General features: G+C 42.3%; 1 protein-coding gene across 5 annotated transcripts in view; it reads right to left on the reverse strand.

Annotated features, from left to right (window-relative positions):
• Positions 1-18,749, reverse strand: part of SLC9A9 (solute carrier family 9 member A9) — an 848,969-nt gene that overhangs the window by 799,344 nt on the left and 30,876 nt on the right. For all 5 annotated transcript variants that reach the window (XM_056564816.1, XM_056564814.1, XM_056564813.1 and 2 more), the window contains exons 3-4: positions 13,595-13,672; positions 6,925-7,001 (exon numbers count right to left, since the gene is read on the reverse strand). In XM_056564816.1, the coding sequence (XP_056420791.1) occupies positions 6,925-7,001; positions 13,595-13,672 (155 nt within the window). The remainder of the gene's footprint in view (positions 1-6,924; positions 7,002-13,594; positions 13,673-18,749) is intronic.

Genomic DNA, 18,749 nt, shown 5'->3' on the forward strand with positions numbered 1-18,749 from the left:
GAAGGAGAAGGAGAAGGAGAAGGAGAAGGAGGAGAAGGAGGAGGAGAAGGAGGAGGAGGAGGAGGAGAAGGAGGAGGAGAAGAAGGAGGAGAAGGAGGAGGAGAAGAAGAAGGAGAAGGAGAAGGAGGAGGAGAAGAAGGAGAAGGAGAAGGAGGAGGAGAAGGAGAAGGAGGAGAAGGAGGAGGAGAAGGAGGAGGAGAAGAAGGAGAAGGAGAAGAAGGAGGAGAAGAAGGAGAAGGAGAAGAAGGAGGAGAAGAAGGAGAAGGAGAAGGAGAAGGAGAAGAAGGAGAAGGAGAAGGAGGAGGAGAAGAAGGAGAAGGAGAAGGAGGAGAAGGAGAAGGAGAAGAAGGAGAAGGAGAAGAAGGAGAAGGAGAAGAAGGAGAAGGAGAAGAAGGAGAAGGAGAAGAAGGAGAAGGAGAAGGAGAAGGAGGAGAAGGAGAAGAAGGAGAAGGAGAAGGAGGAGAAGGAGAAGAAGGAGAAGGAGAAGGAGGAGAAGGAGAAGGAGAAGAAGGAGAAGGAGAAGGAGGAGAAGGAGGAGAAGGAGAAGGAGAAGAAGGAGAAGGAGAAGGAGGAGAAGGAGGAGAAGGAGAAGGAGGAGAAGGAGAAGGAGGAGAAGGAGAAGAAGGAGAAGGAGAAGGAGAAGGAGAAGGAGAAGGAGAAGGAGAAGGAGAAGGAGAAGGAGAAGGAGAAGGAGAAGGAGGAGAAGGAGAAGGAGGAGAAGGAGAAGAAGAAGAAGAAGAAGAAGAAGAAGAAGTTTTCCAGTGGAGTACCCCTTTGAGTGAAATGACCTTCAATATGTGGCACTGTAATTAGAAATTTAAAGTTTTCAAGAATTTTTAAGCATCATTTCCATGGTAGGGAAGCATCATTTCCATGGTAGGGAAGCATCATTTCCATGGTAGGGAAGCATCATTTCCATGGTAGGGAAGCATCATTTCCATGGTAGGGAAGCATCATTTCCATGGTAGGGAAGCATCATGTCCATGGTAGGGAAGCATCATGTCCATGGTAGGGAAGCATCATTTCCATGGTAGGGAAGCATCATTTCCATGGTAGGGAAGCATCATTTCCATGGTGATTCTCTGTGAGTCCAGTACTGTATGTAGACATGTAATGCATAAATGCGTGCATTATATGGCACTAGTCTGCTTGTCTTGTATAGTATCATAACAAAAGAGGTAGATCATTGACATAGAGGGTTTAAGAGGAGCTCTGTGTTGTGTAGAAGAAAAATAAGATGCAATGTAGGCGCTCACCAAGGCAGTAATTAGAAAACCTGCTGTTTATTTATATTAGCTTAGTAGACCTGTCACTATAATATGCGGTCCATCAATATGATATTCTATTATCATGATAAATATGATACTCTATAACAGTGGTTCCCAACCAGGATGCCTCCAGCTGTTGCAAAACTACAACTCCCAGCATGCCCGGACAGCCAAAGGCTGTCCGGGCATGCTGGGAGTTGTAGTTTTGCAACAGCTGGAGGCACCCTGGTTGGGAAACGCTGCTCTATTATCATGATAAAACTGCATGAATTCATTAATATTCTTGCCCTATCTTACAAATTGTATTCTTTGAGCAGTGAGTGTGAAATGTGCTGCGGAGTAGACTATAAACTGACGTAGGGAAATCTGTGTTTCTGATGTTCATCTTCATTTGACTTTGCATTAAAATAACTCTGTTTAATTTTCCCATTTGGATAAATGGGTTTGTTTTCTGTCGTTTCCATATTTTAAATAGACTCAGGAGGATTCACAGAATTCAGCAGCGCCACTACAACCGCTAGCCTGTAACATTTATGGCTCTGGAACTCTCTCCCTGACTTTTAAATATGTTAATCCTTTTATATAACCAAATAAATACATTCCTTGTATCAGAACGCCAGTGCCTTGGCAAAACTCAGAGTAGAACAAGCACAGACAGCTGTATCTTCAGAGGCTGATGTTGTTTCGTGTGAACGAAGTATTTTAACTTAATTACTTAAATAGATAAATTCATGTGAAGAATACATGAAATGGAAAAAACTGGATATACTGGCTACCAGCAAGCTAACAGTACGGCTCAATGCCAAGCAGCAGCCGCAAAATCAATAATAAGGTGCATAAAAAGAGAGGAAATAACCTGTGATTTAAAGAAAATATTATTCCACTATAAATCACTTGAAAGGTCATATATCCACTGCAGGTCACATAGTGAGTCTGTTGGGCGATATTCACTCATTAAAATAAATGGAAGAAATGTAATATATATATATATATATATATATATATATATATATATATATATATATATAGGCAAAATCATAGGATGTTGCAAAATTGTAACACTCACGGAGGAAGTGGATCCGCTGTACCTGTGTGGAAGATGACGTGGGCCGTACCAGAGAGTGGAGTCTAAGGTGCAGCCAAAGCGAGATGTACTTGCTGTGTCAGGCGGCACCAAGGTCGCTACCACTGTCACGACTAGTCCACACAGGCTGCTGAGATGTAACGTAGAACAGGAAGGATGAGGCAACTCGTAGTCAGGACTAGCAGAAGATCAGGGCTGGCGGCACAGAAGTTAGGTCAGGTCATGGAGCGGAAGGTCAGAACACAGGCAGGCCTATACACAGTAACGCTTTCTCTTGGGCACAGGGCACACAAAGATCTGGCAAGAGGTAGAGGGAGGTGCACATACTTATAAGGAAGGGACTAGTGCAAACACTAATTAAGGCGCACTGGCCCTTTAAAGCTGAGAGCTACTGCGTGCGCGCACCCTAGGAGGCGGGAGTGCGCATTCTGGGGAACAGAACCAGGGGAGAAGCCAGCAAGAGCAAGGGGTAAGTGACGGCCCGAGATTCGCATACGGGAACGTCCCACGATGCGAATCCCGGACCCTCTGGAGGAAGGAGGAGGAGAGTGCTCATGGCCAGAGTGAGTGGCCGGAGCGCTGACCACAACAAAAAGAAAAGCTTTTGGGATTCCTCCCTTTATTATAAAGTCAAAAGCATTTACAAGATTCTGCAACATCCTATGATTTTGCATTTGCATCACTAGACTAATACGGCTACTCTAAACTAATATATATAATGTATAGTGATCCCTCAAGTTACAATATTAGTGGTTCCAGGACGACCATTGTATGTAGAAACCATTGTTGAGACCATAACTCTATGGAAACCTGGTAATTGGTTCTGAAGCCACCAAAATGTCATCCAAAAATAGGAAAAAGTGAGGATTAAACAAAAATAAGTAGATAACTAATATAAATAAAGTAAGTCCTTACATATAAAAGTAAGAAAGATCTGCTGGGAGCTGTAATCACTGTCTATGTAGAGGACAGGAGCTTCTTCAGGGTCCTGTACAGTACACGCAATGTCCTAAAAAAGTAAAATGCAGCCGTGGCACAGGTAAAGCGTAGTACAGAACATGTAATACCTCCCTGTACTGTAGGGAGGCGCTACCAGACAGCCAGTCACTGCATGCACTTCAGTAATACAGGGGTTTTACCAGTGAATGCCCATTCTGATTAGTCAGTTCTTCCAGCCATTGAGGTGTTTCACAGATCTGGACTGTCCATAGCATTGTATATTGAGTCTGGTTTCAAGTTACAATGGTCCAGAAAGGACCATTGTATGTTGAAACCATTGTATGTTTAGGCCATTGTAAATTGAGCCATCACTGTATATAAATATTTTTCCATAAACTATACAATGGACTAGAAGACATATTTTGTTTCTGCATAGAAGGCATCCCCATTACCAGTGTAGGAGGGGGTTTCGGGTTCTTTTAGAGAAAGTGAACTAAAGATTTGGAATTTATTGTCAAAAACAGTCTAAAGATAAAAAAAGAGGACCTGTCACCGCTCCTCACATGTCTATTTTAGTAAACACTCCCAATGAAAAAACTATTCTGGAGCATCTTTTCTTTGAACTCTGCATTGTGACGTTCTTTTGTTTTTACTACTAAACACATGAATAAACTTACAACTGGGTATTGCCACTGGATTTGTCAAAGAGGTGTCCCTACACAGTCAGTGATGATGGAATACACCTCCTGCAGGTTAAACCCTGCTGTTTATTCACAACTTTTTTGGAGGAAATATCTGGAGGAACTATCTGATCATGGGGGTGTCAGAGTGCTGGGTTCATCCCACAATCTCTAAAATGTTGAAACAGGGAAAAATGGGGGAACAAATCTCCCCAGAGAATGGAGTGGCAGTTGCATACAGTGGGGATCAAAAGTTTGGGCACCCCAGGTAAAAATTTGTATTAATGTGCATAAAGAAGCCAAGGAAAGATGGAAAAATTCTCCAAAAGGCATCAAATTACAGAGTAGACATTCTTATAATATGTCAACAAAAGTTAGATTTTATTTCCATCATTTACACTTTCAAAATAACAGAAAACAAAAAAAAATGGGGTCTGCAAAAGTTTGGGCACCCTGCAGAGTTAATATCTTGTACTGCTCCCTTTGGCAGGTATCACAGCTTGTAAACACTTTTTGTAGCCAACCAAGAGTTTTTCAATTCTTGTTTCAGGTATCTTTGCATATTCTTCCTTACAAAAGTCTTCCAGTTCTTTGATATTTCTGATCTGTCGGTCACGCACTGCTCTTTTAAGGTCTATCCATAGATTTATAATTATGTTGAGGTCAGGAGATTGTGATGGCCATGACAAAACCTTCAGTTTACGCCTCTTGATGTAATCCCCCGTGGATTTCGAGGTGTGTTTAGGATCAGTATCCATTTGTAAAAGCCATCCTCTCTTTAACTTCAGCTTTTTTACAGATGGCATCAAGTTAGCATCCAAAATTTGCTGAAATTTTATTTAATCCATTTTTCCTTCTACTCATGAGATGTTCCCTGTGCCACTGGCTGCAATACAACCCCAAAGCATGATTGATCCACCCCCATGCTTAACAGTTGGACAGAGGTTCTTTTCATTAAATTCTGTTCCCCTTCTTCTCCAAACGTACCTTTGCTCATTCGGGCCAAAAAGTTCAATTTTAACTTCATCGAACTTGTCTCCAAAATGCATCAGGCTTGTCTACATGTTCATTTGCAAAGTTCAAACGCTGATTTTTGTGGTGAGGACGTAGAAGAGGTTTTCTTCTAATGACTCTTCCATGAAGACCATATTTTTACAAGTATCTCTTTATAGTGGAATAGTGTACCACAACTCAAGTGTCTGCCAGATCTTTCTGAAGGGATTGTGCAGTCAAACGTGGGTTTTGAATTGTTTTTCTCACAATCCTGCGAGCTGCACATTAATACAAATTTTTCCTGGGGTGACCACTGTATATGCACCACTGCTCCCTTTATTTTGTATGGGAGCCGCCAGAGACAGCTTAAAGGGGTACTCCACTGGAAAACATTTTTTTTTATCAACTGAAGCCAGAAAGTTAAACAGATTTGTAAATTACTTTATTAAAAAATATTAACGCACTCCAGTAGTTATCAGGTGCTTTTTTTATTTTATTTTCAGTGTAATGTGGTCAGACAGAAAAGACATCTAAAAAGAAAAGAACTTCCTGTGGAGCATACAGCAGCTAAGTACTGGAAGGAATAAAATTTTTTGATGGAAGTAATTTACAAATCTGTTTAACTTTCTGGCATCAGCTGATTAAAAAAAAAAAAAAAACGTTTTCCACTGGAGTACCCCTTTAAGGAAAGAGCTATCTGAATCACTGCCCAATAGACTAAAGCCTTAGGCTGTTACTATGAGTATATGGAAACTGTGAGTGTTATCCACAGGTGTGTAAACCATGGGAATAGTCTATAAATACTCTGTTCTACTTGTAATAGATATTTTACTCTAAATCAGTTTTTCCCAACCAAGGTGTCTTCAGCTGTTGCACAACTACAACTCCAAGTATGCCCGGGCAGACTTAGGCTGTCCGGGCATGCTTGGAATTGTAGTTTCATTATCACCAAACTACACAGTCGGCTAACTGGCAATGGAATCTATGCTGATCCCAAAGATAGACTAAATGCACCAAACAAGGAAAGGAATCAGCATAATAAGTATTGGGAAAATAGTGTACAAACTTTATTATAAGTGAAATACATAAAAGCATACAATTAAAATAACAAGGTACAAGAATGATGGCAGCCACAGAAGAAAGGTAAAGGCTCTAACTTGGTAAGTATCTCTACAGGACTACACATTGCACAGTTCCCATAAGATACACATAAAACATGAAAAGTAATAGCAGCATATAAATTATATAGCAGCATCATTAGGGCATATTGCCTGTGCATCCACCCATATATTGCACAATGCCCAAAAATGTCATAATGCACTCACATGCAGAAAAATATACACAGTAATGACCACAGTAATACAATTGAAATACCTGCCGTGCACCAAGTTAGGTTACCTGTACCCAAACCCCAACGCACGTTTCGCGTCTAGGCTTCATCAGGGGGTGTCCTCCTGACGAAGCCTAGACGCGAAACGTGCGTTGGGGTTTGGCTACAAGTAACCTAACTTGGTGCATGGTAGGTATTTCAATTGTATTACTGTGGTCATTACTGTGTATATTTTTCTGCATGCGAAAAACTGTATATATTTTTTGCAAAAGCTGGGGGCACCCCACTGCACGACAGTATACACACAAGCAGCACAAGAATACCAGATCCTTCTAAATTAGGCTTTGTTCTATGAGATGGCACATTTCCGAGTGGTCCTAGCACCCACCAGATCGTGCAAATGTGCGGAATGTCTGCCCGTGTTTTCTGGGCGGACATTACGCACATTTCTGGCAGTGTGAATCCGCCCTTACACTTTGTTCAAGGAAGAAATAGAAACTCTGCTAAACAAGCATCACATCTGAAGTACACAAACTCAAAACACCCAATACATATTACAAAATGAAAGGTCCTGTCTTCACACAGAAATAGCAGTTGTGACAGGAAAAACCTTATATTAAGTCAACTCACCCAATAACAATGCAAGAGATGGCAGTACCCAGGAAGGCGTAGGTTAATATTGTTCCCAAATTGCGGAAGAAATGTCTCTGCAGCACAAAATGTGAGACAAATTGTTATAATAGGTCGATTGCAAACAGCAACAAAAGGTAACAATGTGTGCAAAATAGTCACAGTGATTCATAATACAGCGATCCCTCAACATACAATAGTTTCACTATACAATGGTCTTTTCTGGAGCATCATAACTTGAAACCAGACTCAACATACAATGCTACGGACAGTCTAGATCTGTGAAACATGTCAATAGCTGAAAGGACCGACCAATCAGAATGGGCATTCACAGGTAAAACCCCTGTATTACTGAAGCGTATGCACTGACTGGCTGTCTGGTAGCGCCTCCCTACAGTACAGGAGGTATTACATGTTCTGTACTCTTTACCTGTGCCACGGTTAGCTGCTCCTTTGGACACCAGGTAAGGGCGGCTCCATTTTACTTTTTTTGGGACATTGTGTGTATTGTACAGGACCCTGAAGAAGCTCCTGTCCTCTACATAGACAGTGATTACAGCTCCCAGTAGATATTTATTACTTTTATATGTAATGACTTGCTTTATCTATACATTAGTTACCTACTTATTTTTCTTTAATCCTCACTTTTCCCTATTTTTGGATGACATTTTTGTGGCTTCAGAACCAATTACCATTGTGTTATGGTCTCGACATACAATGGTCGTCCTGGAACTAATTAATAATGTTACCTGAGGGACCACTGAACACATACAGTTCTTTACAGTAGTAAATGGTACATAAAGCTTTTATGCACTACAGACACATAACAGCAGGCAGTATGTAGGCTTATACCCCATTGGCATCACAATTCTGCATTACGTCTGTGGTATGAATTTGAATACCTTCCATTGGCTTCAATAGACACAATGTTGTCTACTAGAGACTCAGTTAAGGGCAATTTCCATTTTATTTTTTTTTTATTCTTTTTTTTTTTTTGCAGGGCTCAAAAACGTGGTCTACCACACACTGACATACCGAAAGAAAAAGGATTCGTCTGGAAAATAAACAAAACTGAGTCTCCAGTAGACAACGGTCAATAGGCCCACCACGGGTGTGCTACGGTGTACGTTGGAATACATTTTTGAAGGCTTTCTGACATAAACCTTAGAAGTAAAGCAGAAACATATTGTAAATGGGACATTACAAAAGCTTTTATAGATGGTATTACGTCTGAAATAGAACATTATTTAGTGGTGAAATTATATTAGCCCAAAGCAAACATCGACAATACATCTATTAGATATTTTCATGAAAAAGGTTCAGAAAAGGTGATTTTTTTTTTTTATTATTCTCTTTAATAAATGAGACTGGGAAATGTTACATAGCCTTGTCTAAGAATTGGCCTCCACTGAACCACAGCGAGAGCAATTATCTCCAAATGTAGATGACTTGCAAAAGAGCAAGTTGGTTCCATAGCCTGTCTGACAAATTAATAGCAAAGGTACAGCAGCCTCGCATATATCATCTTTAAAGGGGTATTCCGGCCATAGACATCTTATAGCCTATCCAAAGGATAGGGGATAAGATGTCTGAACGCGGGGGGGGGGCGGGGGTGTCACCACTGGGACCCCTGTGATCTCTGTGCAGCTCCCTCATTCTATGCCGAGCTGGTGCTCCAGTCTTGGAAATCTCTGTGCTTTCGGGACTGTAGACGTGACGTCATATGCCACATCCCCTTGTGACGCCGCGCCCCCTCTATTCATGTCTATGGGAGGGAGTGTGCGGCCGTCACGCCCCCACCTATAGACATGAATGGAGGGGACGTGACGACACGTCTCTAGTCCCGGAAACACAGAGGTTTCTGAGACTGGAGCAGCAGCCCGGCATAGAATGCTGGTGCTGCACGGAAATCGTGGGGGGGGGGGGGGGGGGTCCCAGAGGTCACACCCGTGATCAGACATCTTTTCCCCTATCCTTTGGATAGGAGATAAGAGGTCTATGGCCGGAATACCCCTTTAATACTTGGTGATTATGTCAATAGCCACACAAACCAGTTCAGGTGGGCTTATTATAGGGAAATTGTCATCAGACTTTACCATGTATAATGCAGGGCAATGTCTTATGTATGGTAAAATCTTCTTCCTCACTAGTGATGCTCGCGAATATTCGCAATGCGAATTTTATTCGCGAATATCGCATATTCGCGAATATAGCACTATATATTCGTAATGACGAATATTCGTTTGTTTTTTTCGTTTTTTTCCACAGTACACATCACAGTGATCATCCCTCTCTGCCTCCAGCTTGTGTGGTGTAAAGAAGGCTCTAATACTACTGTGTGCGCGAATTTTCGCATATGCGAAGATTAACATATGCTAATTTTCGCATATGCGAATTTGCGCTTATGCTGATTTTGGATATGCTAATTTTCGCATATGCTAATTTTCGCATATGCTAATTTTCGCATATGCGAAAATAAAACAAGAATATTACGAATATGCGAATATTCGCGAATATATGACGAATATTCGTCCATATATTCGCGAATATTCGCAAATTCGAATATGGCCTATGCCGCTCAACACTATTCCTCACCATCCCTGGGTGATGTTATGGTAAAATCTCATCACAAGTTCCTTTTAAAGAAAGCAAGGGTCAAACTCAGGCGGACTGTAGTTACTACGGCCTACCGATGTTTGACCCAGCTTTTATATTGTGACCAATAATAATGATGACAATAATAATTATTATAATTATAATGGTATTGATAATAATAGAATTCATATTTTTTAATAGAAGTAATTTACAATTCTGTATAACTTTCTTTCACTAGCTAATGTGAAAAAAGAAAGTGTTTTCCACCAGAGTGCCCCTTTAGCAATATATATTTAATAAATTGAGCCTTAACATGTTTACCGTACCTTATGACCAGATAGTCACATGTAGGCTGGGTTCACACAGCATAATTTGTGCAGAATGTCTCTACAGAAAACACGTGCAGACATTCCACACATTTGCCTTATCCGGTGGGCACTAGGACCACTCGGAAATGTGCCGTCTCATAGATAGCAACAAATTACCTTGCAGAGGCCACAGAAAGAAAGGACTTGTCACTTCTTTTACGATCATGGTTCAAGCATGCCATGGTTTTTACTTAACACGATTTTTGGGAGCTTCACTTATTAAAACCAATAGGAGGGGAAAAACATGTTTTTGTGGTGAATATCCGTGTGTCAAAGATGTGCGCTTTTCTTTTTACTGTTTGACCATTCAGCTTGCATTTACCTTGTACTACAAAGAATCGGATGTAAAATATTTATGTTGTGTTTGTTTTGTACACTGCATCAAGGGATTGGTGGCGTTTTTATACTTTTCAGGAATATAATCATGGTTTGTAAAGAGAAAACCCTAAAAAAGCAATAATACAGTAAAGTGTATGAGACATGCAGTCATTCCCATCTAACTGTCATGGTTATAATCTTTATAAGTATTTAACTTTTCAGTGTCCAGAACGTGAATGATGCGCTGTCTCCCTAGACGTCTATGCATTTCCAAGCGTAATCCGCAGAAAGAATTGGCATGTCAATAATTTGTGCAGAGCCCGGAATAAGAATTTTCGCTGCAAATGTTTCTGCCGCCGAAATTTTTATGCGTGCATGGTTCAGCAGAATCCTATTAAAAACAATGAGACTCTGCTGCATCAGAATTTCCAAGTGGAATTTTTCTGACGGATTCTGCTTAGAAATTCCACCGTGTAGACATCATTTTAAATTAGAGGGGCAAAGGTTTATGCAGTAATATGAGGAAGTATTACTTTACTGAGAGAGTAGTGGATGCATGGAATAGTCTTCCTGCAGAAGTGGTAGCTGCAAATACAGTGAAGGAGTTCAGACATGCATGGGATAAGCATAAGGCAATCCTTCATATAAGATAGGGCCAGGTACTATTGATAGGATAGGATATTGGGCAGACTAGATGGGCCAAATGGTTCTTATCTGCCAACACATTCTATGTTACATAGCCTTTACCCCAAGGGTAGCGTCACACGTGTTGTTTTTTGTGGCGCAAAATATGCAGAAGAATAAAGCACATGTGACCCTATGCTAAAGCAGTATTTCCCAACCAGGGTGCATTCAGCTATTACAAGAGTACAACTCCCAGCATGCCCGGAGCCAAAGCCAAATGGGTGGGGGTCTCTCTATTAACATTTGGCACAGGCAACTTTAAAGGAGTACTCCAGTGGAAAACTATTTTTTTTCAAATCAACTGGTGCCAGAAAGTTAATGTAAATTACTTCTGTTTAAAAATGTTGATCTTCCAGTACTTATCAGCTGCTTTATGTTCCACAGGAAGTTATTTTCTTTTTGAATTTCTTTTCTGTCTGACCACAGTGCTCTCTGCTGACACCTCTGTCCATATCTAACAGGTCCCTGGGGCATAGTGCCCATATAAATGGTATTTGTCAAGTTTCATATGTCACAGAGACATATCAAAATGTTTCAATAGATGGAATCTGTGTGTTCATACCCAAGTGATCATGAGAACGAGCACTTAGCACATTTTCTCCCAGCTCTGTGTCATTTGACCTGGATGGACTTGCAATGCAAATCTTTGGGACTGTCCAGGTCTTATAGATACAGAGTAGGGAGAGCAGTGTGCAGCAGCGCAGTTCGCTCCCCACTCGTTCTCTGTCAGTATCTAAACACTCAGATGCTGACCGATAAAAAACAATACAGGACATGTAAAAAAAAAAAAATAATAATTATAGGTACACTTTAAAGAGCTATTCCAGTGAAAAACATTTTTTTTTTCATATCAATTGGCTACAGAAAGTTAAACGAATTTATAAATTACTTCTATGAAAAAAGTAATCCTTCCAGTACTTATCAGATGCTGAAGTTGAGTTGTTCTTTTCTGTCTGACAGCAGTGCTCTCTGCTAACACCTCTGGCTGTCTCAGGAACTGTCCCGAGTAGGAGCAAAACCCCATAGCAAACCTATCATGCTTTGGACAGTTCCTGAGACAGACAGAGGTGTCAGCAGAGAGCATTATTGTCAGACAGAAAAGAACAATCAACTTCAGCAGCTGATAGGTACTGTGAGGATTAAGATTTTTAATATAAGTAATTTACAAATCTGTTTAACTTTTTGGAGCCAGTTAATATGAAAAAAAATTTTTTTTACTGGATTACCTCTTTAAGCTTTTTTGTATGTGCATCTGTGTCTGACATTGAAGTTCAATTCTATTGACATGAATGTTGTTTGGACTACATAGACCACATGGCCTTAAATGGGCACTATCATTTGCAAAAACTTACATAATGTAGATAATAATATTATATGTATAAATGTACATGAGTTAAAAATGTGTATATTTTTCGGTGAAAAATGTTGTCCCTGCAGCTATTGCCGGTGCGTGGAGACAAAATACAGCAAGTGAGGGTAGGACTCTGTGCGCCGACGACAAGCAGGGCTCTGTGCGCCGACGACAAGCAGGGCTCTGTGCGCCGACGACAAGCAGGGCTCTGTGCGCCGACGACAAGCAGGGCTCTGTGCGCCGACGACAAGCAGGGCTCTGTGCGCCGACGACAAGCAGGGCTCTGTGCGCCGACGACAAGCAGGGCTCTGTGCGCCGACGACAAGCAGGGCTCTGTGCGCCGACGACAAGCAGGGCTCTGTGCGCCGACGACAAGCAGGGCTCTGTGCGCCGACGACAAGCAGGGCTCTGTGCGCCGACGACAAGCAGGGCTCTGTGCGCCGACGACAAGCAGGGCTCTGTGCGCCGACGACAAGCAGGGCTCTGTGCGCCGACGACAAGCAGGGCTCTGTGCGCCGACGACAAGCAGGGCTCTGTGCGCCGACGACAAGCAGGGCTCTGTGCGCCGACGACAAGCAGGGCTCTGTGCGCCGACGACAAGCAGGGCTCTGTGCGCCGACGACAAGCAGGGCTCTGTGCGCCGACGACAAGCAGGGCTCTGTGCGCCGAGGACAAGCAGGGCCCTGTGCGCCGAGGACAAGCAGGGCCCTGTGCGCCGAGGACAAGCAGGGCCCTGTGCGCCGAGGACAAGCAGGGCCCTGTGCGCCGAGGACAAGCAGGGCCCTGTGCGCCGAGGACAAGCAGGGCCCTGTGCGCCGAGGACAAGCAGGGCCCTGTGCGCCGAGGACAAGCAGGGCCCTGTGCGCCGAGGACAAGCAGGGCCCTGTGCGCCGAGGACAAGCAGGGCCCTGTGCGCCGAGGACAAGCAGGGCCCTGTGCGCCGAGGACAAGCAGGGCCCTGTGCGCCGAGGACAAGCAGGGCCCTGTGCGCCGAGGACAAGCAGGGCCCTGTGCGCCGAGGACAAGCAGGGCCCTGTGCGCCGAGGACAAGCAGGGCCCTGTGCGCCGAGGACAAGCAGGGCCCTGTGCGCCGAGGACAAGCAGGGCCCTGTGCGCCGAGGACAAGCAGGGCCCTGTGCGCCGAGGACAAGCAGGGCCCTGTGCAGCCAAGACCCACATGCAATAGCTGCAGAGACAAGAAAGCATTTTTACCCAATAATATACACAGTTTTTAACCAATGTATGTAGACAATATATATTTCAAGTCATTTTCTACTTTATATAAACGTTTTTGCAAATGACATGTACACTTTAAAATAAAGTGACTTATTTCTATGTAAAATGACATTGTTACCTTCTTTAGACTGTATCCAGCATGGAAAATTATTGGAGGTAGCAGCACATTAAAGAAAACTTCTGGGTCAAAAGTCATCTGTAATAAAATGACAATATATAAAAAAGATGATATTATAGGTCATAGGAAGTAATATGTTATGGGATAAAACACCACATTGCATGCAAGAGGCCATAAGAGCCTTCATCTTCACTTCTTTACATGGTGTTATGTCCCATCAGTTAGACGGGTGATACACGTGTGATTGATGACATCCTGTATGTTTAAACCCCCAGGACACCTAGTTTCCTGTTCCAAACCCAGCGGATTCACTGTCCATTATGGTAAATGTAAGACGACAGCTCAGTACATTCACTCTGTATCGAATATAAACTTGAGTGAAGATGAATATGATATAGTAGGGGCGTCCTTGAGGTTGGACATAAATGCCATAAATGTGTATAGGGAAAACCCTTTAATATTTTCTATTCATGCTAAATAAACATGTGATTTAAAACATTCTCACATTTTTTTTTTTTATTCATTTTTTCTTCCTGTCAATTTAGCAAGTTACAGGATGTCTATAGCTAAGCTGCGGAGAGTGTGTAGATAAACAGGACGTGCTATCTCAGCACCCTCTGTATACTATGCGGTGCACAAGTCTCATCACCATTTCCTAAAACACTAATGTATCGCACAGCCAGCAAATTCTGCTGTTAAATCAGGTTCCAGCAGATAAGTTATCACAAGGCACTTTAGCTCTGTGCCCTCCACATTCAGGCATACAGAATGGAGTTAGACCTCATGTGGTTATGGACATTAGGAATAAGGGTTGTTGAAGAAAGTGTGGGCGTTCAGGGAGAGAAATTTCATTCTAAGTAAATTATTTAAAATAAATAAAATAAATTATATATACCAGGGGTTACCAGGGCTGGCAGCCTGGGTAACCACTGCCATATATCAGAAGATGAGCCAGCACCGGGGATGGACCTCTGTGAAAGTGGTTACCCAAGCTGCCAGCCCGGGATTAAAATGCACCAACTCCAGAAATCCCTGCACCAGTCAGGTCTTAGATCATAAAGAAAGCTGGAAATGTTTATTCCCAAATAAAGTGCAACGTTTCGGCAGCAGTAGTAGTATGCTTGACAGAGGCTACTGCTGCCGAAATATTGCACTTTATTTGGGAATAAAAATTTCCAGCTTTCTTTATTATCTAAGACTTGACTGGTGCAGGGATTTCTGGAGTATAACAAAGATGTCCAGCGGCACACCAAGATTAAAGTTCAATAGTGCTCTTTATTTAGCCCCTGTGCATGGTGGAGGCAACGTTTCAATGGCCTCTCGCCATCTTTCTCCATGCTTGAGAAAGATGGCGAGAGGCCATTGAAACGTTGCATCCACCATGCACATGGGCTAAATAAAGAGCACTATTGAACTTTAATCTTGGTGTGCCGCTGGACATCTTTGTTTGCTGTATCCACTTCTGGTCTGCGACTGGGAACGGTCTCTGGTCTGCGTGCACCCGTCTATTGGAATACTATTGCTCGGTTGTGTGACCTTGAAAGTTTGTTTTGCTATATATATATATATATATATATATATATATATATAATATATTTATTTTTATTTATTTATTTTTATTTTTTTTTTAAATTTAAGAAAAGGAAAAAAAAAGTTAAATAAAAATTTCTGAACACCTACATCCAGTACAAACTCCTTTAGCATGTTTTGACATTTGAAACAAAAAGTTCTTAAGTTTTCAGTTGGGAAAAGTACAATACAACCCTTCTTAGTGTCTCCGGCACTGTGAAGCCCATTATTTTAGGATCGAGAATTGGCAGCGAAAAAATAGTGCTTGCACTGTCTTTTTCCCAGCAATTCTCTCCAAAATGAATGGCGCCTGACGTACCCCATTCACTATAACGGGGTCCATCGGGACCCGTTATTGGCCGTTATGACCCGTCAAAATGAGGGCTGTCAAACTGCAAAAAAAAAAAAAAAGGGGAGTTTGACGGTTGTATTTGACGGGGCATACCGGCAGTGTGAAAGGGGCCTAAGGCCGTTTTGCTCTGCATATATTTCAATGTATAGTTACAGAATGAAAAACAAGATCAGATTAATTTTTTTTAACTGTGAAATCCATTGTCTGGACAATAACACAGAGCTGCCGGGAAGTGTTTTCACAGGTATACAAGTACAGTTCTTTTTATCACGGATTACCTGGAACTGTCTTGAAAACAGGCTTAAAGGGGTACTCCACTGGCCAGCATTCAAAACATTTAGTTGTGAACGCAGTGTTTGTGCTGCAGGGGTTAGTCATGCCCCCTTGTGCCATCAGGCCACACTCCTTCAATGCAAGTCTATGGGAGGGGCGTGATGCCTCCTCCCATAAACTTGCATTTAGGGAGCGTGGCCTGATGACACAAGGGGGTGTAGCTAACCCCCGCTGCGTGAACATAGCGTTCGGAACTAAATGTTCTGAACGCTGGCCAGTGGAGTACCCCTTTAAGAGTCTTTTATATCAAAATATGAACACGCTCCTCTAAAATTAGAATCAGACATCTTACTTTAAAGTGTTTCTTCAGGCATCTAAGTTAACCCCTGTGTCTGAGGTCGTTTTGGGGAAACATCGAAACTCTATTCGGCATCACAAAATGGAGTAGGACGGTCCATTGAACAACGGACACCAAATGTATAATCTTAGTATAGTATAAGGGTGCTAACAAGAGATATCTAAACCACAAAAATTGACCTTAGCAAGAAGCAAACACCTCATATATAAGCAGCAAACTTAAAAAAAAAATAGTATATTCAAAAATAACTTTATCATACAAAAATGGACAGACAGACAATTAAAAACACTAAAAAAACAAATAAATGGGGGAGGGGGGGTAACACTGCTACGAGAGGGGGCTGGAGAGAGCTGGAGAGCACAACCTCTAGTAGGCAGCCACCCTAAATGCAATATACTGAGTGAATACAGCGCCCCCCCCCCCATCTTTAAAAGACAGTATTATGCAGTGATGTATCCCTCTAAAAAATAAAAGGATCCCATGAGACCCCACTGATTTCAATAGGCTATATCTGGTTTATGTCTGGTGTCCATCTATTTTTCAGGATTTGGCCGGACAAATAAATGACTGCTTGCAGTATCTTTTTGTCTGCTCAGGTCTCTTAAATTAAGCAGATTTTGCAACAGAGCCCTGATATAGGTGTTTACTGAGCCAAAAGTGATTACAAGAGGTGCAGCTAAAAAAGTCTTTAGTCTTATTTCTGATGTAACCTTACTAGGTTAGAAGCCTTCATGCAATAGAGGCTTCTGACATTATATGGTTAAAGAAGACGCACTAAAAATGTAGTTCAACCTGCAGGCACCGTGTTTTACAGCAAAAAGAACTGAATAGACATATCCCTATTTGTAAAAAAAAAATAAAATATTATAAGAATGAGCAATAATTTCACTTAGATGTCTGCTCACTCTGGGCTTAGAAGTCTAATTAGCAGAACTACTTAGTGACTGAGAGCTATCTCTGTATATACCGTATTTTTCGCCCTATAGGACGCACCGGCGTATAAGACGCACCCAATTTATAGGTGCAAAATCTAAAAAAATAAAGATTTTGTACCCAATAGTGGTCTTCGACCTGCGGACCTCCATATGTTGCAAGACTACAACTCCCAGCATGCCCGGACAGCCGTTGGCTGTCCGGGCATGCTGGGAGTTGCAGTTTTGCAACATCTGGAGGTCCGCAGATTGAAGACCACTGCATAGGAGGTAATACTCACGTGTCCCCGCCGCTCCGGACCCGTCACCGCTGCCCTGGATGTCGCTCCATCACTGTCGCCGTGTACCCGTCGCTCCGGAACGTCTCTGCTGCCGGCCGGGTATCCTCGCTCTCCGTCGCCGTCATCACGTCGTTACGCATGTACGCGACGACGTGATGACGAGGAAGGAGAGCGCCAGCCATACAGGGGATCCCTGAACGGAGAAGACACCGAGGAGGCAGGTAAGGTCCCTCCCGGTGTCCTGTAAGCACTAACCCGGCTATTCAGTCGGGCTGTTCGGGACCGCCGCGGTGAAATCGCGGCGGTCCTGAACAGCCCGACTGAACAGCCGGGTTAGTGTCACTTTCCCTTCAGATGCGGCGGTCAGCTTTGATCGCTGCGTCTGAAGGGTTAATACAGGGCATCACCGCGATCGGTGATGTCCTGTATTAGCCGCGGGTCACGGCCGTTGATGGCCGCAGGGACCGCCGCGATAGGTGTGTATTCGCCGTATAAGACGCACCGACTTTTTTCCCCCAGTTTTTGGGAAGAATACGGCGAAAAATACGGTACACTGTTTTTTCTTGGATTGGGGATAAGATGTGGATAAGGGCGGAGTACCCCTTTAACTACTAGGCATGTGTGTTTGCTGACTCTGAACACATTAAGCGGATCTTCTGTGATAGAACCAAAACAACACTAGCGACATCATGACAAATATTTAACGGCAATATCTAGATACTGGAGCATATTAGAAAAAAAAATTATAATAATTTATTTTAAAAAAATTATTTTCATATCTTTAGCTTTATTTGTGAGGTTTTGCATTATTAATTCTCTGGCTCCTGGAATCTACTTTATTTTGCCCACACAATAGTACAGAAGTTTACATGACAAAAATCTCATTATTTCACAATCTTAGAATTCTATTTTTATACTGTGTATTCAGTAAATTGTATGCTAACAAACCTGACATTGTATTACAACAGTGCACTTGACACCAGGGAATAAAAGACCTTTTGTGCGCCTTATAGAGTTTCTTCTCCAATGTTTATTTATTTTCTATCTAAATATTATCTTCATTTGCGGTATATGGAGTCATGTGATTAAGAGATCCAGCACTACAGTTTGCTTAAAAACAATCCATCTCTATTTAGTGACTAATAAAAGGTAGTTTAAGCCCCCACACACGTGAAATGCAGTGTCCAACATGTTATTTAAATGGCCCTTATTTATAGCGATAATTAAGTGCAGTAAAGTAGAAAAGGGCACTAACCATAATACAAGTCTTCTTAATCTTTATCCCGATGATACAAGCTGTGGGGTGGTATCAACAGACGCATTCAGGGCACTCAGAGGCTACAGCCATTTCATTCGTAATGACGCACTTCTTCCGGCCTCACAGAAGAAA

This window comes from Hyla sarda, chromosome 3 (assembly GCF_029499605.1).
Source record: "Hyla sarda isolate aHylSar1 chromosome 3, aHylSar1.hap1, whole genome shotgun sequence".
Lineage (NCBI taxonomy): Eukaryota > Metazoa > Chordata > Amphibia > Anura > Hylidae > Hyla > Hyla sarda.